This window comes from Capricornis sumatraensis, chromosome 8 (genome assembly GCF_032405125.1).
Source record: "Capricornis sumatraensis isolate serow.1 chromosome 8, serow.2, whole genome shotgun sequence".
Lineage (NCBI taxonomy): Eukaryota > Metazoa > Chordata > Mammalia > Artiodactyla > Bovidae > Capricornis > Capricornis sumatraensis.
Window position 1 is genome coordinate 97870413 of NC_091076.1, and position 27208 is coordinate 97897620.

The following is a 27208-nucleotide window of genomic DNA, read 5'->3' on the forward strand; positions in this document are numbered from 1 at the left end:
ACATATGCTCACAATATGACCCCAGAATTTCACCCTTAGTTGTTTAACCAAGAAAAAGGAAGGCTTGTCAATTAAAGCAAAAACAGGGCGATCGCTGGCAGTCCAGGGGTTAAGACTCTGTGCCTCAATACAGGGTGCACAGGTTCAATCCCTGGTTGGGGAACAGAAATCCCGCGTGCCATATCGTGGGGCCAAAAAAAAAAAAAGCATTAAAAAAATTTTTTTTACACATAAATGTTCAAAGCAGCAGTATTTCTAATGGCCTTAAACTGGAAGTAACCCAAGAGTTCATCATCTGGTAAATGGATCAATGTGGATAAACAAAATCCATATACTGCAGTATTAGTCAGTGATAAAAACATGGCAGAATCTCAAGAGCACCCTGCAGAAGGTGGCCAGTTCTCAAAGACTCAGCTCCACGAATCCATCTCTGTGATGTTTCAGAACAGGCGGACCCATAGCCAGTGAGGCTCAGTGGGTGTGGACTGACTGCAGAGGACCCCAGGAAAACCTGTGGGCAGGATGGAAATAATCTATGTTTTCCTGTGGTTGTTTTTTTTTGCCCTGCTGCATGCCTTGTGAGAACCTAGTTATCTAGTCAAGGATCGAACCCAGGCCCCCAGCAGTGAGAGCTCAGAGTGCCAACCACTAAACTGCCAGGAAATTCCCCAAATAGTTTATATCTTAATTGTTGTGGGAGGTTATACAGCTCTATACATTTGCAAATGTATACATTCCAACTCATGGAAGTATACAGCTAAAGTGAGTAAATTTTATTGTATGCAATTGAACCTAAATAATATCGTTTAAAAAAAAGATAGGAAGATACTGTTATCTTGAGACAAAAGATCTTGGATCTTGTTCTGGGACCAGGAATCAAACCTGCATCCCTGCATTGCCAGGTGGATTCTTAACCACTGGACAATGACCAGGGAAGTCCCACGATTGCCTTATTTTAGGTGAGACGTTACTTTGTTGGATGGCACTAAATGCCCACGGCACTTCTAGTCAAGGACTCACTAAAACCATGGCTGCATGTCGTCAAGGGCCTTGGGCTGCAGGAGAAAAGTGTAAGTAGCTGGGCAGATAATGGCAGCTCTGTGGTTGAATCAAGAGTGCAGAGAGTTGGTTTCAGGAAGCCTGTATTCAAATTTGGTCTCTGCCCCTTACTAGCTCTGCGGTCTTCAGTGTGACTTGGTCCCTCTGAGGCTGGGTTTCCTCGTCTGAGCAGCGGGTTGGCTGGACTAGATGCCCCCTACCCAGTTGTTCTTGACTCTGCAGTGAAGGGTGGTACAGTGTTAGGACTGCTGACGGGCTCTGGAGTACTTGGTAACTGAGAAACCAAAGTTTACGTGGCTCCATTTTGTGGTGTTATAGGTTCAGCTCGTGGGTTTAGACGAAGAGAGTTCAGAGTTTATCTGCCGGAACACCTTCGACCACCCGTACCCCACCACCAAGCTCATGTGGATCCCTGACACGAAAGGCGTGTATCCAGACCTGCTGGCGACGAGCGGCGACTATCTCCGCGTGTGGAGGGTGAGCGGGCGCTCGACTGGCCGCTGGTGGCAGCTGTGGACTCACAGAGTGCAGGCCGGGGCTGGCGGCCGGGTCACTGCAGCCAGGAGAAGCAGGTGGCAGCGGGTGTGGACGGAGCTTGTTGGGCTCAGCAGACGTCCTGCTCAGTCTTGGCCCAGATTTCCTTGAAGTCCGGCTGCAGTCAGCCCTGGAAACTCAGGGCTAGGTGAACGTGATTTAAAGTCGAGAGCCTTCTGTGGGGTGGGGACACCAGCGGCCTTATTCTGCTCATAGCCAGGCTATTTTTGAGTACATTGAACGAAATCCTGGGGCACTGCTTCTGTTGTAGCGTGGGAGTGGCCGGTGGGCCTCGCCTCCCGTCAGCTGAGCCGTCCCCGCAGCTTTCCTATAACTGGAGGTGTAGCACCCGGCCAGGTGGGTACAGACACTGATTTGGGCAGGATGAAAAGACCTCTTGCCTTAGAAGGATTTGGGGGTGAAAATTTGGAAAACAGCTGGGCGGAGGAGAAAGCTTGGAAAGAAGTAGCATTCAGGTCATTCCTCTGGGCTGTAGTGTTCTTCATGATAAAACTGTCTCCACACGCCTTACATTTACTAAAGTATCATCTGAAAGAGGCTTGGAAGACTTTTTGTGAAGCTAAGACTGGCTGAGTTTGTAAAAATTATTGTTCCTTCAGGTTGGCGAAACAGAGACCAGGTTGGAATGTTTGCTGAACAATAACAAGAACTCGGATTTCTGTGCTCCTCTGACTTCCTTTGACTGGAATGAAGTGGATCCTTATCTTTTAGGTAAGGAGCCAGGGAGGGGGTATCCTGGTGTGAAGAAGCAGAGATACACGTTCTGAGCTGTCTCACTGGGCCTTGAGGTACGTGCAGCCTCCTAAAACGGGGCTGAGTGGGAAAGAGGCCAGATAAGGAATGTGGTTATTAATTCCTCCCGTGGAGTCGAGCTTCCCACATGTGCAAGTCTCATCTCTCCAGGCAGAGGCTAAGGCCCTGGGTGAGGATTGAGTACATGACACTTGGGTTCTCCTGGTTCCCTCCCTGTACTCAAGAAGTGCTTGCTACATGTCTCCTGGGCTCAACAGATGAACAGGCACAAGGAGAGGGGCTGGCGTGGGACCTCAACCCCGGCAGCCGCTGACCCACACTGGTTGTTTGCAGGCACCTCTAGCATCGACACTACGTGTACCATCTGGGGGCTGGAGACCGGGCAGGTGTTGGGGCGAGTGAATCTCGTGTCTGGCCACGTGAAGACCCAGCTCATCGCCCATGACAAAGAGGTACTGATGCTGCTCTGCAGGTGCTTTCTCTGCCTTAGTGTGAGGTCAGACCATTGTCTTCCTTTTTTGCAAGTGACGTGGAAGATCATTATATAATGCTGATGTCTTCTCATCTAAATTGAGAGCAGTAGTGTGTCAAAACAGTGGAAAACAGTATATGTTCATATAAACAACTTATTCTGTAGTCTGTTGTTTTTCTTTTTGTGCCAGAGATTGCTGGTTTTTAATAACAGACTCTCTTAGAGGCAAACTTGGACCTGATGTGATTAAAAAAATAATCTTATAATTTAAGGGTAACACTTACCTTGAAATATGTTTACTTTTTTGGGAGCAGGAAGGCAAGAAGAGGGGAAATTTCCTGGCAGACAAAACTAATTGATTAACTCTTCTGTAAACTTGTTTTATGAATTTCTAGTATGTTCACTTAATACTTATATGTGTAATACTGTTTGGAATTGAATATGGTTAACTTCGATGGTGATGTTTCTTCTATGTGTATTGGAAGAGCTGAAGGGAGCGAGCTCTAATTGTATTTACAGAGCCTTCTTCTGAGTGATTTTGTAAAATGGTCATAAATCTTTTAACTCCCAGAGCCACCACATGCTGGTCCTCCACGAGGGAAATCACAGGATGTCTCCTGTGGGTAGTGTTTCCTTTTCTCTCCAACTCCTCTGCAGCGAGGAGTGTTAATGTCTGTACAGATTAAAAGGATGCGTAGACATTAGGTGAGAGCTGTGAGGTTGTCCACAGAAGTTGGTGACCAGGTTATCATTCTTAGTGAGAGGTCGTCCTTCAGCTTTCTGTGCCCCCAGCGCCGAGATCTGTTAAAGTCTGCTTGACTTGGTCACCATGAAACAAGGGGCAGAGGAAGAGAGCTTGACCTGCCGGGAACGCCAGGAAGGGCATCCTGGCACCCAGTGGAGCAAGTTGCTACATTTTGGTTCTGTGACACTTAGCCTGTCGTTCTCTGTCAGGGTCCAACCCGGAAAACTAGAGCTACTCCGCATGTTTAACCTGAGGGGATTTAATGAGGAGATGGCTCACACAGCTGCTGCTGCTAAGTCGCGTCAGTCGTGTCCGACTCTGTGCAACCCCAGAGACGGCAGCCCACCAGGCTCCCCCGTCCCTGGGGTTCTCCAGGCAAGAACACTGGAGTGGGTTGCCATTTCCTTCTCCAGTGCATGAAAGTGAAAAGTGAAAGTGAAGTCGCTCAGTTGTGTCCGACTCTTAGCGACCCCATGGACTGCAGCCCACCAGGCTCCTCCATCCATGGGATTTTCCAGGCAAGAGTACTGGAGTGGGGTGCCAGATGATGGTGAAGATGCCAGATGATGGTAAAGCTGAGGAGCCACACTGGCCACAGTGAGGTCGTCTGGGCAAGAAGAACAGCGAGTTTAACAGCCAGCAGGCCCTGAACCAACACCCTGGCCTCAAAGAAATGAACCTCAGGGTGGTTGTCCGGAGAGAAACATGACACCTCCCAGCATCTTTGATTTTTCTCCGTCCGCATCTCTGTTGAAGTACAGACTTGCTCGGAGGTTCTCATTGCTGCTGATGGGTTGGTGCAGAGGAGGGTAGCGTGTGTCTGGGAGTTGTCACCCGCTCTTGGCTTCTGATGAAATATGTGGGTGGAACACAGAGGAAGGAGCAGTCAGAGTGGCTTTACACGCTTGGCTGTACTGCCCGTGGGCACCTTATTGCTTAGTGATGCTGCCATGGTGTCCCTGTGCCTGGGAGTCAGAGCACCAGCTGTGAGTGCACGTGTGGATAAACACGCCCCAGCCCTGATGCAACTGGCCAGTGCTGGCCAGTGCCTAGGTCTGTCGGGTCTTGGAATGGCCAGCCTGGTTTCCTGTTGAACCACTCCTCGTTCCCACCATAGAGAGGGAAGTGCAATTTCTTCATTGTCAGCCAGAGGAAGGGCAATTTATGATGTTGATTAGAAACAGATGCTTGTTAGTCAGTGTCCCCCAGAAGGTAGAACCTCAGGAAGGCTGGAGTCACAGTGTGAGGGACAGGTTCCACTCATGTCTCCCCAGAAGTCAGCTCTTATGGTCCTTGACCCCAGGAGATGGGTTTTGTTTGGCATTTTTGTTTTTCTTTGTTCAACATTTTGTTTTTCTTTTCCTTTCTCTCCACTTGTCTGGCTCTGGCTTTGTCGGTCTCTCTTTGTCCCTTTCTTTCTCTGAAGCCCTCTGTTGCTCTCTGCCTGTTTTCTCATAGACATTAGTGCAATACAAAGTTTGCAGCAGGTAATAAATGCATGCGAAGAGTTGACTCATTGGAAAAGACTTTGATGCTGGGAGGGATTTGGGGCAGGAGGAGAAGGGGATGACAGAGGATGAGATGGCTGGATGGCATCACTGACTCAATGGATGCGAGTCTGAGTGAACTCCGGGAGTTGGTGATGGACAGGGAGGCCTGGTGTGCTGCGATTCATGGGATCGCAAAGAATCGGACACGACTGAGTGACTGAACTGAACTGAACTGAACTGAATAAATGCAGAAGAAAATAATTCAAAACCTAAGTTGTTATACTTATGAACACAAACCAACTAGGAGAAACAGCATTTCCTAGGAGAGCAATATTAACCCTCTTTGTAAATAAAGGAATACCCAAGCCTCCCATGATTCAGAGCGGCTCTTACCTCTTTCTTGCACATGGGTCTCAGGTCCAGGTTTCACAGCAGAACTGTGGTCAGAGGAGGGCCACTTCTGCCTCTCCAGTCGATGACCTCAGCCTTCCTGTGGTCGTGGATCTGCTCTGATTGTACATAGATGAAAGCCACAAGGGCCAGGAAATAAATGTCTCAAATCTCATAACAGAGTGGCAGGAGACAGCCACTGGTTCTGGCTTCATTGAGCCTGTCCAAGCTGACCAGATAGAATACTTGCTGAGTTATCTGTGCTCTGTTGGTCAGCAGGGTGTGTGCTGTGTTACCGTGGAAGGTGGAGGAAGAATACTTGGAAGGCAGCAAGTGAGAGGAAGCCTACCGGCTTCCACCGTAGGATGGTCGTCACTCTTTGGGAAATCATTGGTGTTAGCACCCTGTTTCCAGTCCTCGCAGGCGCGGTGTGGCTTTATTTACCTCCTTCCAAGTCATGAGCAGGGGTTTAGATGAACCAGGGGACAGTAGGTTTCCCTGTGACATGAAAAGGAGGTAACTGACCTGAATCTGACAGTTGCTTCTTACTCACCAACAGGTCTACGACATTGCATTTAGCCGGGCAGGGGGTGGCAGGGACATGTTCGCCTCTGTGGGTGCTGACGGCTCGGTGCGGATGTTTGACCTCCGTCACCTAGAACACAGCACCATCATTTATGAAGACCCACAGCATCACCCACTGCTGCGCCTCTGCTGGAACAAGCAGGACCCCAACTACTTGGCCACGATGGCTATGGATGGAATGGAGGTGAGAACCCCACTTCGGGCTAACCTAGGCCCTGCCACTCTGCTCCAGCCCGGCTTAGTGGATTCAGGAGAGCGGTTCTCAGCTGACGGCAGTTTTCTCCCCAGAGGATTTTTGGATCCACCTGGAGCTGTTTTGGATTGTCCCAACTTCGGAGGGGGTGGGGGGTGCAAGAAGGGGTGGTGCTCCTAGTGTCTGGGAGTTGGGGGCCTGTGGTGCCCAGGACCACTCCCCGCAACACATGGCACAGCGTTACCCCACCCCAGTGTCAGGAGTGCCGAAACAGAAAACCTGACCTAGAGTAAGGGCCGTGTGTCGAGAACTTGTAATACATAGAGAGCTGGACTCAGAGCCAAGAAAAGCAGTATCTAAAAAGCCAGCCAAATCATTCATGCTTCTGGTGCCAAGTAGACAAACAGGCAGTTTTCCCTCTGTCGTCTGGGCAGAGTCTTCCAGCCTTAGTGAGTAGACGGGGAAATGGCCGCCGTGTAGCCTGTTGTTTCACAGAAGCAGTCAGTTGTGGGTGCACATGACGCTGTGATGAACTGTGTTTTGAAGAAGCCAGTACCTTTCAGATTCTGCTTTGGGGTTCAGGGGAGAGGGCTCTCATCTGCCCAGCTGAGCAGGCACAGAAGTCTGAGTACACGTGATGGCTCATGGTGGATTATTCACATTCGTGTTACCTGCCCGTCCGCCTCCCCTGCAGCCTAGAAGACCCATGTGGCTTGTGATACAGACTATAAATGGCCCGTGCCTTTGTTTCCTTTTTCCTCAATCTTATAGTTACCCCTCTGTCTCTAAGAGTCTGTTAAGTCTACAGATGAGCAAGTTATATGTACACTTTTTTTTTTCCCCTTGTGTAGTATCTTTTTTTTTTTTTCTTCTGTCACCCACTGGGGTTTCTTGTTCTTTCTGCAGGTAGTGATTCTGGACGTCCGAGTTCCCTGCACGCCTGTCGCCAGGTTAAACAACCACCGAGCATGCGTCAATGGCATTGCGTGGGCCCCACACTCATCCTGCCACATCTGTACTGCAGGTAATTACTGGAGGGGGGTGATGGGAATGGAGGTGGGGGGAGGTTTTCCTCTGGTCTCCTTAGCATCATAATCCTCACTTTATCCCAAGGAAGGTTTGAGAGATTTACACAGAGTGATGCCACTGAGAACCTCCCTACACTAGCGTAGCTGAAACAGTCTGAACTCCCAGATGATCTTGTACCCTCAGTGATATCAGAGAATCTGTATACTGTCTACATCGTATACAGTTACAGGCTTGTGTTGCCCGCTGTGTGCCCCCAGAATCCTGGCTTGCACAGGACGTGCATCCAGGAATATGAGAAGAGGGGCAGTCTCCTTGGCTGTAACCTCCGCCCCCCTGCCCCCTGCCCCTGCACTGAGCTCTGGGTACCTTGACGGGCCCTGCAGAACCTGACTGGATCTGCAGCATGTGATGTGTAGTTCCCGTTTCACCATCTGCTAGACCCCAAGAGTACCCCTTAAAAATGTTCTGGCCGTCAGAGTTCTTTTATCATAGAAATAATGTCTGGTATTAAAAATTAAACAACACTGAAACAACGCAGAGGTGTATGAAACAGGAGGGTGAAAGTCATCTTCCCTCCTTCCTTTCCCGTTTCCACCTTAGCAGTATAGTTTGGTGGTTTGGGGCCAATTCAGCATGAATTTGGAAGCATGAAGCTTTTCTTCCTGGGGGCCTCTGCTCATGCCTGTCTGTGTTGTTGAAGCGCAGCCAGAGGCGCAGCCAGAGGCCCAGGCCCACCCACTTCCTCTGAGCCTCAGGTTGTGGCCTGCCTTCTTCACTGTGGCCCTCGCTGATGCATGTATGTCCGTAGGATGGGGGGAAATCCCATTAAATTGAATCATCAGAGCGGGATCTTTAATGACTCAGGTACTTTAAGTGGCTGAAGATGCCATGTGTGGGATCGCATCCCAGCTTTCTTCCCTGATGTCCGCCTCAGAGGAGATGAGCTGTTGGTCTGAGTCCCTCTGCCATCCCCGCTCTGCTGTGGGGAACGGGCCCTGAGATGCAGAGGTGGAGGGCTCTGCCATTGACTGGTGCGGAGCTCTGTGGCGCAGGGCACCTGCCTTAACATTTCCTCGTCATTAACCTCCCTCCATGGGGTTTGGGTGAGTGAGTCTTTGTAAAGTGTGCCCCCGCCCTGATGCAGGGCTCATGACCGTCACTGCCTGAGTGGTGACTTGCCTGCTGGCTCTCTGTGCCCCCAGCGGATGACCATCAGGCCCTCATCTGGGACATCCAGCAGATGCCCCGGGCCATCGAGGACCCGATCCTGGCCTACACAGCCGAGGGGGAGATCAACAACGTGCAGTGGGCATCGACCCAGCCTGACTGGATCGCCATCTGCTACAACAACTGCCTGGAGATACTCAGAGTGTAGTGCCAGTGGCGCCGTGCCCACGCGGCAGGGGCTCGTGTGTCTCCCGCCTCTGCCCCACCCCCAGAGTAAGAAGACGCGCGATTCCGGTGGCCAGTACGTCTGTCATCGCTTTGCACCCGCTGTTAGCAGAAACTGCTCCAAAGTCCCCGGCCAGCCGCCCACCGCTCGCTGTGCCGGACTCAGCGCCGCGTGGCGCCTCCTCAGCCCAGGGCTGAGTGTTTCGATTTCTCTCTCCTTTCCTCATCTCCTTTGGTTCTGCTATTAAAAATTTCTGTATATCTGTTTGTCAGCCATCATGTTAATGAGCTCTGTGGGCAGCGGCTGTGTCTGTATTCATCTGTCGCAGATGTCTCTGTCTGCCCAAGACAGCAGTCTGGGTCCTTGTCCATGTGAGCACTTCCTGGGAACAAACACCAGTTTGAAACTGTCTTTCTTCATGTTATCCGTGTCTCTTAACAAATTTCAACTTTGTATATTTTTTAATCTATCGGGCTAATTTTTTAACGAAAAGAGTTTTACTCCCTGGCCTCTTCCTTGGTTTTATCGCCCTCCCTGTTGACACCTTCCTCTCTTCCCTCCCTGCCTGGCTCTGGCCTCAGGCCCCTGACCCTCCGAGCAGATTGCCTTCTTGAATCACTGCCTGGGCGGAACATACCTGACTGGGAGTCCCAAACCTCCTCGGTGCTCTGAAGTCGGCCACCTCACACCTTTCCTTGGCCTGGCTCTTGTCGAGGGCATTCTGAGCTCCAGAATAGACATGTGACTCGTGCTCTTACTCCCTCAAGTACTTACGCCTGTCCAGCCCCCCAGGACCTACTGAGCTAGCCAGGCTAACGGGGGTGCCCGACTCCCAGGGGATGGTGGCAGGAAGGCTGAGCTTAGAGCATGTTTCCGGTCCACAGTTTAAGAGTCTTGTTTTTCTCTCCAAATATAAGCCCCTAGCCATTCTCTTTCATGTCTTGAACGATAGGCAGGCGTGATGCATCAGCTGAACTTCAGTATCTCTGTTTAGTTCACTGTGACTGGCGGTACGTTGGCCACTCTTCCGCTAGAGAGGAGAGAAAGCCCTCCTTGGCAGGTGCCCAGTCTGAGTGTCCATCCCAAACAAGATCTCCTCTAGGCTGTGGGAGACAGTCAGCTCTTGCAGAGGATGGATTCAGGCTGGGGTCATCCCAGGCCATCAATTAACCAGAGAGCAAGAGAAGCTTCAGAGACCCAGCGCCAGCCAGTTCAGAGCCCTGCAAACCCATCAGTCGCCCCGCCCCAAGTTTCAGTTCTGAGCAGTATTGGACATGGAGGCGGTGGGTGTCCTTTTCCGTTAGATGAATGAGTTCCAGGGAGGGGTCTTGTGTGTGACTCTGGTGGTAGGCGAGTCCTTGGGCGGGCAGAGTTTGGGACACGCCCAGAGTGTGGGGGGAGTCTGGTTTGCCACGCTCTGCCAAGTGCCCGAAGGTTTCTGAGACCCTCTGAGTTAAGCAGCTGGGAGTAGAGAGTAGCAGGCCTTGGCGCCGAAGATCTTGTCCACAGGGGCTCTCACCTGCTCTTGAGAAACAAAGCAGCTAGCTTTGTGTTTCTGGGCCCTTAAAGTCTCTTGGTTGAGTCTCCCTTTTCAGAAGCAGATGGATTGGTATCCCCAAAGTCATAGCTCTTTGCTTTCATACATGGGGGCTTATCCCAAAGAAAAAGCCGCTTTTTCCTTTTCAGTCAGGGTATTTCCCCTTCTACCTTTATTCTTGCTTCTGATTTGGGGGCTCTCCAACTGGCTGTCCACTTGGCCAATCCTGCGTTTACCGCCAGCTTTGCCCTGCGTCATTTTTGGACATGTGACACGAACCAGTTCTTGGTCAGAACCCTCCTTTGCTTGTTATTGTGACTGATGGTTCCAGGGTCCTTCCCTCAAGGATAGCAAGGCTAAGTTGAATGTTGCTGGCTCTGGGAGGCCATCAGTTCCTTCCTGTGGAAAGGGTCTTGAAATGGAGTCTAGTGGGAGAGGTCGTTCTGGGGACAGGGCTTAACTCAGTGAGCTCTGAGTTAAGATCCCTTCCCTGATCTGCACTTTTGTGGTCTGAGTGGTGAGGAGATTTGTCACCTGGAGCTTGAAAGCAATCTGGAGAGAAAAGTTAGTTACTAGGAATGAGGATATTTTGGACAATGTTGCTATTTACCTTGGAAACCAACAACTTTTGATTTTTTTTTTTTTCCTTTGACCTGTGGACTCCCAGCCCTGTCACCCACCTTAGGCCCTGAGGTGTGGTCCTCTTCCTCCCAACATCCCACCTGGGCCCAGGTGAGACTCCGCAGCTCACCTGGGGGGAGAGAGATGCACACACGCGGGCATGCATGCACGCACACACACACGCAGTAGCTGGGATGCTAGAATTTTGAAGGCTCCCTCTCCCTCCCTTCATGCCCTGAACCAGATGGCCTCAGGGCTGAGGAGGGGATTTCTGTAGTCTCAGGATTTAGAAAGCCTCTTAGTCAGCCACGCTCCTGGAAGCAGAGATCTGCTGTAGTTTCAAAAGCAAGTGTTGGTTTAATTTGTTTAGGTTCTCAGATTGCCAGCTGGAGAGAAGAGGTGGGAGGCGCTGCCTCTGTCCTTGAAGGTGAGAAGCGCCCTGGGAAGGCTGTGCTGGCGCCTCTCGGCTCTGGCTCTCCCGGCTGTTGCCCTTTGACGTGGCCTTGGACCCCTGAGCCACAGCCACCTTTGTTTTCCTTGTCCTCCCTGCGGGGAGGCAGGTGCTGAATGTATAAGGCTTCAGGCTCCCCGTCAGCGAGCTGGCAAAAGTCCTTCGGAAGCGTGAGTGTTTATACCCAGGAGAGTCGGAAGCGTTTCTTTCCAGGAAGGAACTAGGCGCACGATGAGGACCTGAAGAGAGAAGATGTTTGATGATCAGGGGAGAATCTTATCAAAACCAGGATCGACTCTCAGAGTACTGGTTGAGATTTGAGAAGAAACAGAAAAAAAACCTGAGACTCCCAACAAGTTTCTGATGACAGGTGTGGCTGAAATTTTAGGAGGAGATTGAGGATGGGGGAGGAAATCAGTGATGATGAAGAAGAAAATATTTGAGGTCGGTACAGGTCTGAGGTGAAGAAGCAGGCAGGCTGTCATATGGCCATGGGGTGAGACTGTTCTTGGGCTGTGTCAACCTTCCAGGACCATTCAGCAGTGTCTGTGATGCTGGGGACAGGGTGATAGAGGGACCCCTTCCTGTTGCATTTCAACCCTGCTGTTGTTTGGTGGCAGAAATCTGCAGGAGTTGAGAGCCCCTCAGTCCTTCCAGACCATGCCTCTTCTTGGTCGTAGGTTTGTAGACAGCAGAAGCAGAGGTTGCAAGGTCATACTGACTCCCCACCCCGCTGTTCTCTTTCTCTTCCTCTTACCTCTCCACCTCTTGCCCCTGTAGAGCTTTCTTCCTGCTGCAGCCTGGCCCTTGAATTCCCAGCCTGCGACATATGTAGGAGCTGCACAGTCTGCCAGCTATGGGAGGCCCGCCTAGTATCTTCCCTCCACTGTTGCCAGCTCCTTTGACTGCCCAGCTTAGGGGAAGGGAGACCATTAAAGCAGAAGCCCCAGAGCGGACTCTGCCCTTTCCTGTCTGCGCTCCGGGATAAGCAAGGAAGGTTATGCTAGTCACTTCAGTTGGGTTTTCCCTGGGAGGAGAGCTGAGCCGAGCAGTCAACTGTGACCCCTGGGCCAGGCTTTCCAAGAAGGGTTGTCCCTGCACTGGCTAGGCCAGCTACTCAGTGTTGCATAGCCCCGCCCTCTTTTCCCATCATGTCATTGCTGCTAATGGTCAAGGTCAAATATATGGCCACATGGAATGGGCCAGGTCCTCTCAGGCTCATTTGTGGATGTGATTTTTTTTTTAAAAAAAATGGAAACATGCAGGTGCCTTCCCGAGAGGCTTGGACTGGTGTCTCCAACCAGAAACAGATAAGCTAATCAGAGTATGAACTCAAGAGGAGGGATGTCAGCAGTCTGTGTAACAGCTGGAAAACGTCCACGTACTGGCCTTTAGGACAACCCAGGGGATCAGAACTCGGGATCCCTGCTCTTTAAAAGAACATTCTCACCTTGGGTTGATAATGCAGTGTGTTATGAAACTTGTGGAGCTAAAGCTTGGACTTGCTGGAGTCGAAGATGGATCATTTGATGTGGTTCCTGTGTATGTGATGACCCCTGTCAGTGACCTTCCAGCCTTCCTCCCCGAGCGTGAATTTGTAGCATGGTTGTACAAATCTCTCTGTAGAAAATGGAGGTTTCTTGTTCTTTGAAGTGTTAAGCTCTAGCCAATCAGTTTCTGTCCCCTTTAGCCTAGTGTGTCTGAACTTAATTTCTCGCTATGTATTTAAACTTTTCCTCTGTATCATAGGTTTTGTGGCATCCCACGGTCAGGTGGAGAGGAAGCTGCCCCTTACAGAACTGTACTGTAACCATTTTTTAAAGAAACATTATTTTCACAGGACTGATTATACACAGGGCTTGTAAAAAAATTTTTAACACTGTGCTGTGAAACCACGCTGGTAAATCTCCATTGAAGGCTACTTCAAAGGCACCTGAAAGTGGAGTGTTATATCTATGACTTTATTTCTTGCTTCCTAAGTATATTAAACCTACTTTTCACCCTTTCATTCTGTTTCAGCCTCCTGTATAAGAAGTACCGTATTTTCTGCCCATCTTACTTTGTAATAAAACTTGAACATGTATAGACTGACTGAATTTCTTCTTGTGATAAATTCAGTTCTTCCCATTCTGCCATGGTGGTCATGTTCCAGAGACACTGGCCAGGGGATTAGACTCTACCTCAGCCCATCACACTATCTGATGGCCTAACTCATCACCTGTAACAAAACAGGGCACCTGCTGCTTGCCAGGGGCCCATGACCTTCAGGTTGCTTGCAGGGGACCGGAAGAGACATCCATATAAACAAATACTGGCCATGTCCAGTGCAGTGACTCAGATTCAGGGTTCCTGGTGGCCCTGCGGAGGAGAGGGTCACCTGTGCCTGGGTGGGAGTCACGGGATCAGGGAAAACTTGATGAGACAAAGTTGCTTGAACTGGGTTTTGAAGACGGAGTTGGAGTTTTCTGGGTATAGAGAAAGGCATTTAAGGCAGAGAGAACATCCACGTACAGATTTAGAGAGGGTAGATTTCTCCCTCAGTCCACTGGTTAAGACCTCACCTCCCAATGCAGAGGACGCGGGTTCAGTCCCTAGTTGGAGAGCTAAGATCCCGCATGCCTCCTGGCCACAAAAAACAAAACAGGAACCAGAAGCAATATTGTAGCAAATTCAAAAAGACTTTAAAAACTCTACATCAAAAAAATTTGCAGTTGCTGGAGGGAAGGGATGGTTAGGGAATTTGGGGTGGTCATGTACACACTGCTGTATTTAAAATGAATAACCAACAAGGACCTATCATAGAGCACATGGAACTCTGCCCAATGCTAGGTGGCAGCCTGGATGGGAGAAGGGTTTGGGGGAGAATGGATACATGTATATGTATGACTGAGTCCCTTCGCTGTACATCTGCAACTATCACAACATTATTAATTGGCTATACCTCAATACAAAATAAAAAATTCAAAGAATAAAGGAAAACCTAAAAAGTAAATGTTAAGGTACAGACATGTATGAAGGGGTTATGTGAACACACAGAGGAGGGCATCTGAGCCCAAATGGAGAATTTGGAGAGTTTTCCTCTGGCGGGAAATGATGCCTGAGCTATAAATCTTGAAGGGAAGACAAAAACTAGCCAGAAGTGAGATTGAACAGCAAAGACACAGGTTTGTGTTTAATACAGGAATTGGGAGAAGCAATCGTATTTCTATATAAACTGCAAAGTACAGGGAGGAGAGTGCCTAGCCCCAAGGAGCTTCAATAAAAAAAGAAATGGAACAATTCATAAGTGTACTATGTATGGGCTTCCCTGATAGCTCAGTTGGTAAAGAATCCGCCTGCAATGCAGGAGACCCTGGTTTGATTCCTGGGTCTGGAAGTTCCGCTGGAGAAGGGATATGCTGCCCATTTTAGTATTCTTGGGCTTCCCTTGTGGCTCAGCTGGTAAAGAATCTGCCTGCAAGGCGGGAGACCTGGGCTTGATCCCTGGCTTGGGAAGATCCCCTGGAAAAGGGAAAGGCTACTAACTCCAGTATTCTGGCCTGGAGAATGCCATGGACTGTATAGTCCATGGGGTCACAAAGAATCGGACACAACTGAGCGACTTTCACATAAATATACTATTAATTACAGCTAAAAATTCAAAGAACTCAAGATCACTTTACCTGAGGTGGTGACAGCTGAACTGGGTCTTGAAGCATGATAAAGATCTTACCAGCAAGATAGTGACATCACTCCAAGCAGAAAGGAGCAAAGAAGTGATAACTTCTATTCAGAGTACAGTGAGTAATTCCCTCTGACCTGACTAGTGTTAGGGCATGAGATCAGAAAAATGAGTAGATCTGAGTTTATGGAGATTTTATATAATAATAACAAAGTCTATACCTGTGTATTTTATCCATTATCCCATTTAATCCTGGCAAGGCTATTCCGGCCTCCCTGGCTATTCTTTACTCAGTGGTAAAGAATCTGCCAGCTAATGCAGGAAATGCAGGTTCCATTCCTGGGTAGGGAAGATCCCCTGAAGAAAGAAATGGCAGCCTTCTATAATATTCTTGCCTGGGAAATCCCATGGACAGAGGAGCCTGGTGGGCTATATATAGTCCACGCCGTGGCAGAAGAGTCAGACAACCTTGAGACTAAATAACAACAAGGCTATTTACAGGTCAGAAAATTGAAATACAGGAAATAAAGGAGCTTGCTCAAGGTTACACTAGTAATAAACGGGGTTTGAACCCACCAGTTCAAACCAGAGGCCACAAGCTTAAGCTGTTTAACACACCAGGTCCTTTGGATTTAACCTCACCAGCTTGGGAGCCACTGGAAAGTTTTCACAGCCGCTGGCTTTATTTCTTCTATACCTTCTCTTCCTAATGGCCTCAGTGTTCTCTTCTGGGAGAGCAGAGGGAAAACGCAGAGGGGAATTTGGCTCTTGAAAATTCTTCTGTATTTTCCTCCCTCTCCAGGATGGCAAGCGTCAGTTACTTTTAGGGACTTTGTCACTACGGTCATCTCTGCTATTTACATCAGCCCTTACTTTAAGGGCTTCCCTGGTGGGTCAGATGGTAAAGAATCCTTCTGCAATGCAGGAGACCCAGGTTTGATCCCTGGGTCGGGAAGATCCCCCTGGAAAAGAGAATGGCTACCCACTCCAGTATTCTTGCCTGGGAAATCCCATGGACAGAGGACCCTGGCGGGCTGTAGTCCATAGGGTCGCAAAGAATCGAACATGACTGAGCGACTAACACTTTCACTTTATTACTCAAAAATAAAGCTCTAAGGGCTTACTTTGCGTTTTCAACCCTCCTACGTTGGTAAAGCAAGTAGTAGCATCCTTTACAGATAGTGAAGAGGAAGTTCAGAGAGACTAAATGACTGGACAGGTTCACATCTCTGCGGACGATTTCCTCACCTGTACAGTGAAGTGACTGAACTATCTCTTTGCAACAACAATACATTTATCATTCTAGACCTGCTCAGAGTTGGGAAGCCAATCTGAAGCAGAATCAGTTTCATAATCCAGATACATCTCTAGTAGATCGTTGTGGGACGTAAAGTCCGGCGCTCCCCAGGCAACCGAAGGGATTGAGTGAGTACAGGGTTGCCTCACATAGGTCTGGGTTCTGCTCAGTGGGTACAGAAAAGTACGTACCAAGCTGCGGAACGGCTTTTGCGGGCGGTGGGGACGCGTTTTTGGAACGGACCAGGGAAAGGAAGTGTGTTACACCATCGAGTGTACTCTCTCCCGGCTGCCGCAGGGACAATGCGGCGTCCTTGGCGTTCTCGCTGTCCTGGGCGGGCCTGAGCCTTTGGGTCTCCGGTGACGGGCAGAGGAGGCTACCGGCTCTGGACGGGCTCGTTTCGGTGGCAGACTGACCTTGGCCCAGAGTCGGAGCCGATGGCAACTTGGGCTGTTATCAGCTTGAGCAGGGTCGCTGCCCAGTGCTTGTGGCCTCGAGGCCCCGGGGTCCGGGTGGCTCTTCCGCGCTCCGCCCTGGCCTTCCAGCCTGAGCCCCCGTGCTGTAGCGCCGCTGGGGGTCGGACGCTGCACCTCACAGCCGAAGTCCCCGCGGGACACAACAAGTGGTCCAAAGTCCGGCACATCAAGGGTCCCAAAGACGCAGAAAGGAGTCGCATCTTCTCCAAGCTCAGCTTGAGCATTCGCTTAGCGGTTAAAGGTGAGAACCTGGCGGTCACCCACCGCTGGTAGCTACCACCCTCACTGTGCCCACGCTCTCACTTGCCTCCCAAACCCCTATCCCCGGCCTTTCATTTCAAATGAACTGGAAACGTCTCCCAAAATACTTACCCAGCTTTCATTCAAACATCGGATAAAGTGTCCTAAACGAACTGAAATCTAAGCGGTGACTTGTCTCTATTGGCTGATGGAGGGGAGGGGAGGGGAGGGCGTGGATGTCCTTTTTTTCTCTCGTGTCTTATTGATATGTCTCTGCTTACTCTTTTCTATCTCAGAAGGAGGCCCCAACCCTGAGCTCAACAGCAACCTGGCCAGCATCCTAGAGGTGTGTCGCAGCAAGCACATGCCCAAGTCAACAATTGAGGCAGCGCTGAAAATGGAGGTGTGTCCTTAGTTTGAGCTTCCTGTTACTGATCACAGCCCCTACCAAATACATGTTTGGAAGGTCACCACCCTTTAAATTATCAGAGAAGAGATATTGTTGACACCCTCAACTTAGAGCCTTCTGGTTATTCTTGGCCATTAGTTATGGGAGCACAGTCAGGAATAGGATGTATAGATGGTGTACAGAACTGCAGCCTAAGACTATTGAGCTGAGTTGTGAGGAGCTGGGGGAAAAAGAAAGGGCAGAGTATGATGTTAGCTTGAGGAAGGGTTTGTTTTTCTGATATTGATACCTTAAAGGAGAAAAGCCAGTAGAAATAGAGAAGGTGCAAATGATAGTGATGATGGGAGGGGCTGGGATGTAGAACCCAGGTGTGGGAATTATCTTCAAGTCCAGGTGAGGAGACACCTCTTCTCTGGGATGGATGGGAAGGATTTGAGGAAGTAGTAGTCATCTTAGTAACTAATAGTTATTGGGTATTTACTCCAGGCCAAGTTCTTTTTATTTTTTTTCTGGCTGCATCTTGTGGCTTGTGAGATCTTAGCTCCCCAACCAGGGATGGAACCCGTGCCCTCTGCACTGGAAGCACAGAGTAGAGTCTTAACCACTGGACCACCGGGGGAGTCTGGAGGCCAGGTTCTTTGATAAAAACTGTGTGTGCATAATTTCACTGAATCCTTGGAACAACCTCAAGTTGGTAACTGAGGCACAGAAGGATTAGGCGACTTGACTAAGTCACACAGAAAATGACCTACTGGGAACCAGACAGACCCCAAAGCCTATTTTCGAACCATCCTGCACACTGTCTTCATATCTGGTGTGTGCAGATAAGGCACACACCTTTCCCCCCCACTGGTGGTCCTTTATTTCCTTTGTGAGAGAGGGAGAGAAAAGTCATCAGTTGAGTGTTCCTGGGACGACGGCAGGGCAAGGGGACAGAGAGAGAGGTGAAGATAAGGTATGTGGGCGAGGAATGAACAGAGGCAGCGTGGGGTGTCCCCATGAGATTGGTCCCTGGAGCTTTTGATTGAATTTTGAGGCCATGCTATTCGATGAGGCCCAGGTGTGTGATTTCTCTTAGCAGTACACAGCAGCCCAGGGGTAGTCTCACAGGAGTTTCATGAAGGATAAAGTATAGGAAGATGAGTTTTAGTAGGAGTGATAGAGGGGTGGATGTGGGATTCAGCTGGGGAAGGGGGAAACCAAAACTGGGAGATGAGTGATTGATTGTTCAGGGACAAGATAAAAAGACTGCCTTCCAAGGAAGGGATAGGATTCCAGTTACCTCAAACATTGATCCCAAGAGCCTCCTCTCAGAGAGGGAGGACAGAATTAAAGCCTTAAGAGCCTAGGCGTCACCCCAGAGAGCCCATTCCATGGAGTCAACTTTGTGGTGTTTGTGGTGCCTGGGCTGGCATGGAGGAGGGAATTAGGAAACAGGAAAATGTGTTTGTGTTATCTGTTGCAGAAAACCAAGGACATGTATTTGTTGTATGAGGGCCGAGGCCCCGGTGGCTCTTCTCTTCTCATTGAGGCGTTATCTAACAGCAGTTCCAAGTGCCACTCGGACATCAAACATATCCTGAACAAGAATGGGTAGGTGTGTGTCTGGGGAGAGTGGAAGGGGACAGAGTCTCTAGGTTCTGATTCTGGGAGAGGTAAGTGCCGTCGTTCCTGGTGGGGCTTCGTTTCACACACATGCCATCCTTAGCAGAATCCAGATGGCATCATTTGTTCTCCTTTAATGTGTTCTGTAGTGGGCAGGATCCCAAGGACAGGTGGAGAAGGCGTGCAGTGTCCAGTTGCCTCATCTGTCCATAGAATGTCCGGGTCTTGAAATGTCCCACCAGCAATGTACTCTCAGTTGTACCAGAATTGATGAGCAGTCTTTGCAGCCTCCAAACTCCAATCAGGGCAGAAAATAGAGGGTTGGGGACTTCCCCTGGTGGTCCAATGGCTGAGACTCTACACTCCTCATGTAGGGGGCCTGGGTTCGATCCCTAGGGGAACTAGATCCCACATTCGCCACTAAAAGGTCCGGCATGCTACAACTTAAGACCTGGGCAGCCAAATTAATTAATCAAAATAAAACAGAGGGTTAGTGTTATGTTTGGATTATTCCCTTGCCCAGAGGTAGCTGGATCTTCTTCAGGAAGAGAGCTGCTTCATGTCTGGTTATACTCCAGGGGTAGGGTGGGTATGAGTGCTGGGCAGTGCTGTGTGGAGGCTAAGTGTCTAAAGGGATCCATTCTGGCCCATTTCCTCGCCTATTAGGGGAATGATGGCCGAAGGAGCTCGCCACTCCTTTGACAAAAAGGGGGTGATTGTGGTTGGAGAGGAGGACAGAGAGAAGAAACCTGTGAACCTAGAGCGTGCCCTGGAGCTGGCGATAGAAGCGGGAGCTGAGGATGTCAAGGAGATCGAAGACGAAGAGGAAAAGAACATTTTTAAAGTGAGTAAGCAGCCATGGTGTCTGGTGGACTTCTGAGAGGGCCCTGATAGACGTGTTAAGTATTCTTCTCTCAGTCTCTTCTGTCCTGTGCCCGGGGGACAGGTGAAATAAAGAGCTCACATATTGCACAGATAATTTATTAAGTGAATACTGGATAGGACTTACTCTCCTGAGGACGAGAAGGATTCAGAAGGCTGAACACTCTGTTTCTGCCAGTGAAGACTTAAACCCAGTGATACATTTCAGGAATTTCATGCAGGTGTTTGCAGACTTCTGTCCAGCTTTGTCGTGTTATCTCCTGGCTCCTTACCTCCTGACTTTGCTTTGTCCCTAGTTTATTTGTGATGCCTCTTCACTGCATCAAGTGAGGAAGAAACTGGACTCCTTGGGCCTATGTTCTGTGTCCTGTACGCTAGAGTTCATCCCCAACACAAAGGTGCGGCTGGCTGACCCCGACCTGGAGCAGGCTGCCCATCTCATCCAGGCGCTCGGCAACCACGATGATGTGATCCATGTCTATGACAACATTGAGTAGCCAGACTATACGTGCCCCCAGGCGGCCTATTCTGTAGCACAAGCTTCTGCAGCATCCCCTGAGACTCAAGCAGATCGGGGGTGGGGGGCTGGTTTGCCTAGCAGGTTAACAAGCATAGACCTGCAGTTTTGTGGTCAGCTGAATCGCTACATGCCCGTGAAGCCTCTTTGTCAGCTCTGCTGGTGTCTGAGCCCTCCTCGGTGAGTCCCCGACATCCTTCTCAATGTGGGGGGTGTGGCCAGTCAACTAGTCAAGTTCTGATCTCAGGAATCTGGCCATTGTGGAAATCGTAGGTGCCCTGAGGGCCCATGTACTAGAAACTACTCTTCAATAATAACAGTAATTATTGACCTGAATAGCTGCCCTGCTGTTGTGTGACTTGAGTTTTCCTGGGTTTGTGTCCAGTTGGTGGGACCCTCTTGACTTTAAGTCTGTGGGCTTAGTTCCAGTACTCCAGTCCCAAGACTGTATTTTTTTGATTGACCATAGAAACGTGACTCCCTCCAGGTGCTTTGTGTTCTAGTGCTGGTCTAGAATCTCATTCTTTCACATACCTAATATCAATCAAACACCTACTGTGTACCAGGAACTGTACTTACAAGCTGTTCAACTGATGCCTTGTGCTGGATCTGCTCTAAGACATTGGACCTCAGGGAGAAGACACAGGGTCTCTCTCCCCTGGAGCTGTCCGAGGGCAATGTGAACTGCTGTGCACGCATCCTTGTTCTCTTCCTGTGGCCTCTGTATCCTTCTTCTGCCAGAGAGCTTAAGGCTCTAGCACAAAGGGTGCCAGTGTAAGGGACTCCCAGGCCTTGCTTTGTCCAGGTCCCTCTGTGTCCTGAGTGCTTTCACTGCTGAGTGAACCTATCAGTGGGCTGCACTCAGGAAAAGAAACACCACGCTGGTTTTGAAAGCTGTCTGGTGCCCAGAATGCCCGACTCTGGCCCCTCTTGATCCCTGATGCCAGTTGGATGATGGGGAACTGGAAAGGAAATGAGAACAGAAAGAAGGGTGAAGAGCTGAGTCAGGAGCCTGGCCAGATGGGAAATAGGAGTCATGGTGCCTTTTGCTCCGAAGAGTCACTTCTAGGTTTAGACACACCAGGAGTGCCAACCACCTGTGCTGGAGCCTGTCAAGTATGTGGGGCCTGGAGTGGCTTTTTGGTCCCTGTTATTCACCTTCTTATAAGTTGGTTAAGGCAGTTCTGAGCTCAGTGTAATTTTCCTGAAGGAGCCTTAGGTAAATTAGGATGGAAAAGAACTAAAACCAAATTGGCTCTAAGTGATAGCTTCACTTTCTAGGAAAAACAGATTACTAATTCCATGATGACTTCAACAGCTGGAGAGTGAAGCCTGGGGGAAGAAAATCAATTAAATAATCCATTATGGTGCCAAGGCATGCGCTCTTATACCTCATTTCATAATGGTGGTACTACCTGGGATTTTTAGTTTTTATAGGATGTAACTCATCTAAATATCTGAATAGCATATCATTAAAACAGGGCAATATAAAGTTTAAATGCCACGTCCTAATTTATAAGATACTTTCATATTTTATTTATTTGACTTTCAAAACAAACCTATAAAATAGTCAGCCCAAGTATTTTATGCACAGATGATCTCATATCAAGCAGGTGAAAACTCTGTCTTGCGTTCATAAAATAGCTCTGTTTTGTGAATGTTGAATATAGATTAATTTGGAGAAATGTGATCATTTCTGATATGAGTAGTCTTGTACTAAGGAAGCCTGCTCGAGAAGGGAACTTGGTTACTCATGTGAATAGTCCTTTGATCTAATAGATAGGATTTGTTACTGTGAATTCTGTAAACCAGTTTGTTGGCATCAAGACATGCTAGACAGCTCTGCACTGACCCCTGGCGGTGCCATGCAGTCTTCTTGCAGTTAATATGGAAAAGGCAGAAATGAAAGCTTACTCAGACCTGTTCTGACTCTAGATCTGATAAAGAGATCCTTAGCTACATAGGTTAAATAGCTGTTTAACTGAAAATTTAAGTAAAGTTGTATGAGCTGTTTTGCCACTAGAAATTATTTTTTAAAGAATATTTTATGTCAGAGAAAACATTTACAATATAATGTTAAATGAAAAACAAAGATTAAAAACTGTATGTATAGTGTGGTCCAAATTTTAAAATCTATATGATGCTGTGTATATGAAATTTTAAGAAAAGACTAGAAGGAAGTATACCAGAATAGCAAAACTGACTATCTCTGGGTGGTGATGTTATAACTGTGTTTTATTTTCATGTATTCCATTTATTAAGGAAGCATTTTTTAAAAAGAAGAAAACTAGTCACATTATCTTCCTACTAAGGAAGCAACATGTGAGCACCTGCGATTTAGGTGACCTTGAAGTCGAAAGAATGGGGTCTGGTCCTGGCTTGCCTTATCTTTGGTCAGTGTCTTAACAACAAAATCATTTAGCACCTTGAGCTGGCTTGGGCTCACTTTCAAGTGTCCTTTCAGTGGGCTGGAAGTTATCAGCGACAGGCTTTGTCCATAGCCTTGACTCTCACTGGGAAACGCTCATGTAGTATGTAGCTGCTGCACCTCTGCCAGGGGCCCCGGCTGAATCAGACTGGAACAGTGAGGGCTCTGCCTCCAGCTAACTATGGGAATTCAGTTGTGTGGCTACTTTTATTTTTTTCTCTTGAAAACATAAAACATAGATGTCATAGAGTTGTCTTGAGAATTAAATAAGTTAATATATGCTAAGCACTTAAAACAGTGCCTGGCAGTAGTAAGTATTCAATATATGTTGGCCTTTCTTCCCACTAAGTATGAATGAACATTTTTTAAAAACATTTTTTAATTTTACATTGATGTAGAGTCAATTAACAATATTGTGATAGTTTCAGGTGTACAACAAAGCAACTCAGCCATCCATATACATGTATCCTGAGTGAACATTTTTAAAAACTGAAATGTGACCATCCTATGTTTATCTGCTTTGTAACCTGCCCCCCACCCTCTCCTTCCCCTTTACAGTATATCCTAGGTGCCTTTTGGTATTGGGATGGAGAAGTCTACTTCTTTCTTTTTAATAGCTTCATGGTATTTTATTATTAATTAATGTGTCTTAGTTTATTTAGTTAGTCTCTATCAATGGATATTTGGATTGTTTATCTTACAGAAGATGCTACAGTGAATACTTTTTACCTTTGCTCCCTTGCAAAGTATTCTTCACGATAAATTTATAGAAGTGGAATTACAAAACACAAAGCAGTTTTTCTTTAGATTTAAATGTCAATATGTAAAAATGTAAAGATGTAAAAACAAAGCAGAGAACCTAACTGATTGAACTGGTGATCTGAATATATTCTATGTTACCTCTGAATTAAAAGAATTTTCATCAAATCAGGTGATAGGTTTTTTGGTTTGTTTCTCTGTTTTACACCAAATTCATTGAGATATCCCTTCAGAGAATTTATTCATTGGTATTTGTTGTTCCCTGTCATGTGTCCTGCGCTCTTGAGAAATGGAAAGGAATGTGTGCAGCTGGTGTGTGAGTGGCTGCTTAATGGGACCAGTACTTGGAGGCCCTGAGCTCTAGGGTTGGGTCATGAAACTTGGGGTCAGGGATGGCTCAGATGCTTAAACAGAAGCACCTACTCAGTGTAAAACTAGGGTGATAGGCCTGAGAAGGCCTGGCCCAGTTGGGAGGCTTCGCATGGGGAAAATGAAGGGGGAGGAGAGAAACATCATAGAAAGGGAAGATAAAATACAGAGCAAAAGGAAATAACAACAGTTAGCAACATCCCCATCAGAGGTTCACCTATTCATTCAACAAATATTTGTTTTTTGAATGTGCCAGGAAAGATGGTAGGCCATCTCTTTTGAATAACACAGCTTCTATTTTTTGTTGTTGTTGCTTTTTTTTTTTTTTTAGAGGATAGTACTCTCCTGAGACGTGGGAGCAGGCCAACCCCAAAGGAGAGGCCCAACTCCTGTCTTTATGCTTACTTTCTTAAAGGCAGTAGAGTAAGACAAGTGCTTTGATGAATAAAGTACTAGGTGCTCTGGTGCCCAGATTTAGGGCTTTCTGCCTGGAAAGGCTTCCTGAAGGGAGCAATGTTTAGGCTTACTTCTTCCCTGAAAGAATGAGGGTGGGGGTAAGAATGGAGAAGAGGGGTGTTCGAGACAGTGAATATGCAAAGGTTAGAGGCAAGAGAAAGTCATATTTGAGGAATTACCAGTGGTTCTGTGTGGCCAGAACAGAGAATTTGAATGGTGGGGTTGTTGGAGGTGGGAAATGGAAAAACTTATGGCTGGAGAAGAAATGGTTCCAGGTCCTTCTTAACTACATTGATGTATTTGACTTTTCCTAAGGGTAATGGGGACTGTAAAATCTTTCAGGAGATCATGGCAGGCTCAGGGATCCATTTTAAAAGGTCACCCTGGATGGGAGTGATCTTGAGAAGCTGTTACACTGAATACTCCGAGTAATAGACTTGGGAGGTTTGAACTAGGATGGTGGAGCTGGGACAGGGAGGGGAGTGGACAGATTGGAGACATGGCCACAATTAGCTGTGGGGGAAGGGAAGTGGAGAGGAAGAACTCTTCAAGTTTGATAACTCAAAAGCATCCAAGCTGGGGACCTGGTGATGGAGAGAGCAAATGAGAACCATGGAGGAAAACGATTAGATCAGTTTGGACCTGTGGAATTTGAAGGACCTGCAGAATACTCAATGGGTGATGTCTCAAGTTCAGAAGAAAGCCCAGTAGGGTGACTGCAGCGAGGGGATGTTTGAGATGGCTGGTTCAGTGACAGACAACAGAAATGGAGTCCTCAAAAAAAAGCAGTTGCTAGGATGGTAGAGGGAAAATCAGAAGGCTGTTTCCAGCTAAAGACTTCTGTTGCTGTATTGCATGCACTGCTGTGTGCGAGGCACTGTTCTAAGTGTTGGTGACCAGGCAGTGAATGGAACACAGTCCCTGCTCCTACACGGCTTATGTTCATTGTCGCCGGAGCAAACTGTATAATTTCAGGCTCTGTGAAGAAAAATACGTCAGCATATGGAAATACAAAATGTTGGAGGGGAGAGGGCCTATCTTGGATGGTGTGGTTAGGCACTTTTGAGAGCTGACATTTGAGCAGACCTGAATGAAATGCAGGAATTAGCTGTGGGAAGAGTATTTCTAGGTGGAACAAAGGGCAAGTGCAAAGGTCCTGAGCCTGGTAAGCTCAAAGTATGGAAAGAAGGCGAGTGTGGCTGGAGTGATTTGAGGGAGCTGGAAAGGTGAGGTGGGAGAGGATGGCGGGGGCAAACTCCTGTTGGGCCCGGATGGCCATGACAGAGTTTGAGTCTATTCTGTGTGTGATGGGAAGCCCTCGGAGGGTTGAGAGCAGGGAGTGACATGATGTTAATTACATTTTACAAGGATCACTTTGGCTGCTGTGTGGAGCATCATTTGTTAGGTGGCTGCAGAGGAAACAGGGAAACCAGTTAGGAGGCCAGGGCAGTCACCCAGTAGGTAGGGTGGTGGCTTGCACCAAGGTGTAAGTGGTGAGCAGTAATTGGATTCAGATACATTTTTAAAGGCAAGCTGAAAAGACTTGCTGGATGATTGGATAGAGGAATGTTAGAGAAAGAGTGAAATGAAGGAAGATGCCTCCTTGGTGTGTATTTTTACGACTGGGAAAACAGAAGAGCAAGGTTTTGTGGGGAAGGGGCAAAGAATCAAGAATTCAGTGTAAAACACATTAAACTGGAGTTGTATTTTAGACATTCCAAGAGGTGCTGCTGAGTAGACCTTTGAATACAGGCAAATATTCCTAAATCTAAGATGTGGATTTAAAGGAAAAGGTCTAAAGTAATTCTTAAGAGATTTGATACCCAAGGTAAAGCCACCACTAAAGGTTCTTGGTTGACAGTTGAAAGCGACATCAGAGGAAGATGTTTTTGGCGTCTGATTTATCTTACACTGAACAGGAGCCCGAGGAAGGGAGCCCGGATTGTGGCGGCCTTGGAATCTGAAGATGGAGGTGTATAACATGCTGAACAGTGAAGGCTGGGAAAATTAATTATGGTCATCTCTATTTTGAAATATCATGCAGTCAAGTACAATCGTTTTGGGACAATATTAAGTGGGACGGGAAAACGGTAAAATTTAAGCACACTACAAAACAATATGAAGCCGTTTTTATCAAACGCTGTATATTCAGGTAGGAAAGAGACAAAATATCTCTGGGGTGGAGTTTCTATTTTTTTCAATTTTAATACAAAGAGCTTGTGTTGCTTTTATGACCAGAAAAAAAGTTTTCTTCCCGAAAGAACCTCACTTAAAGGTTTCGGCCCTGGCCAGCAGATTCCTAGGACCCACTTCCCGGCACTACCCCAGCCCCTTGGGGTGTGTGACTGTTGAGACCTAGGAAAAGGCAGGCAGTGGTAAACCGCTCCTGCCTCCGGGCAAGCGCAGCCTCTGGACCGGAGGACTTGCTTGGGGGTCCAGCGGCAGAGGTGGCCACACGCCGGGAAGCGCTCAGAGCCAGAACCCTCCCCGCTTATTACGCGCCGGTGTGGGGACACCGAGGGGCAGGACGTCAGCCTCAGGAACCGCGGAGAGCTGGAAGGGCGGGAGGCAACGGGGCCCCTCCAAACGTCTTCCTAAACTCCAGCCTCAAAGTAGCCGGCGGGGAACCGCGCCAGCCCGCGCGCCAGCCGACTTGGGTGACTGACAGGAGGTGGGAATGTGGGCGGAGCCTCAAGCGCGAGCTGTGATTGGAAAAACCCACACCTCCGGGGAGAGAGGGCGGGCAAGTTTGCGAGGGATGCGCAGAGGAGGGTGCTCAGATCCTTCTACGTGATTGGCTAGCAGCGGAGTGAACCGGGAGCTGTTCCGATGATTG

General features: G+C 48.3%; 2 protein-coding genes across 2 annotated transcripts in view; both read left to right on the forward strand.

Annotated features, from left to right (window-relative positions):
• Window positions 1-13308, forward strand: part of DCAF7 (DDB1 and CUL4 associated factor 7) — a 30501-nt gene extending 17193 nt beyond the window's left edge. Inside the window, exons 2-7 of the mRNA XM_068976598.1 lie at window positions 1378-1536; window positions 2214-2325; window positions 2701-2819; window positions 6024-6233; window positions 7149-7266; window positions 8474-13308. Of these exons, the coding sequence (XP_068832699.1) occupies window positions 1378-1536; window positions 2214-2325; window positions 2701-2819; window positions 6024-6233; window positions 7149-7266; window positions 8474-8646 (891 nt within the window). The 3' untranslated portion in view covers window positions 8647-13308. The remainder of the gene's footprint in view (window positions 1-1377; window positions 1537-2213; window positions 2326-2700; window positions 2820-6023; window positions 6234-7148; window positions 7267-8473) is intronic.
• Window positions 13309-16548: 3240 nt separating this feature from the next.
• TACO1 (translational activator of cytochrome c oxidase I) lies at window positions 16549-20528 on the forward strand. The gene is made up of 5 exons (XM_068978913.1): window positions 16549-16948; window positions 17244-17350; window positions 18822-18949; window positions 19628-19805; window positions 20140-20528. Exons 1-5 carry the CDS (start codon window positions 16669-16671, stop codon window positions 20338-20340), a joined length of 894 nt encoding a protein of 297 aa, XP_068835014.1. The 5' UTR covers window positions 16549-16668; the 3' UTR covers window positions 20341-20528.
• Window positions 20529-27208: the final 6680 nt, after the last annotated feature.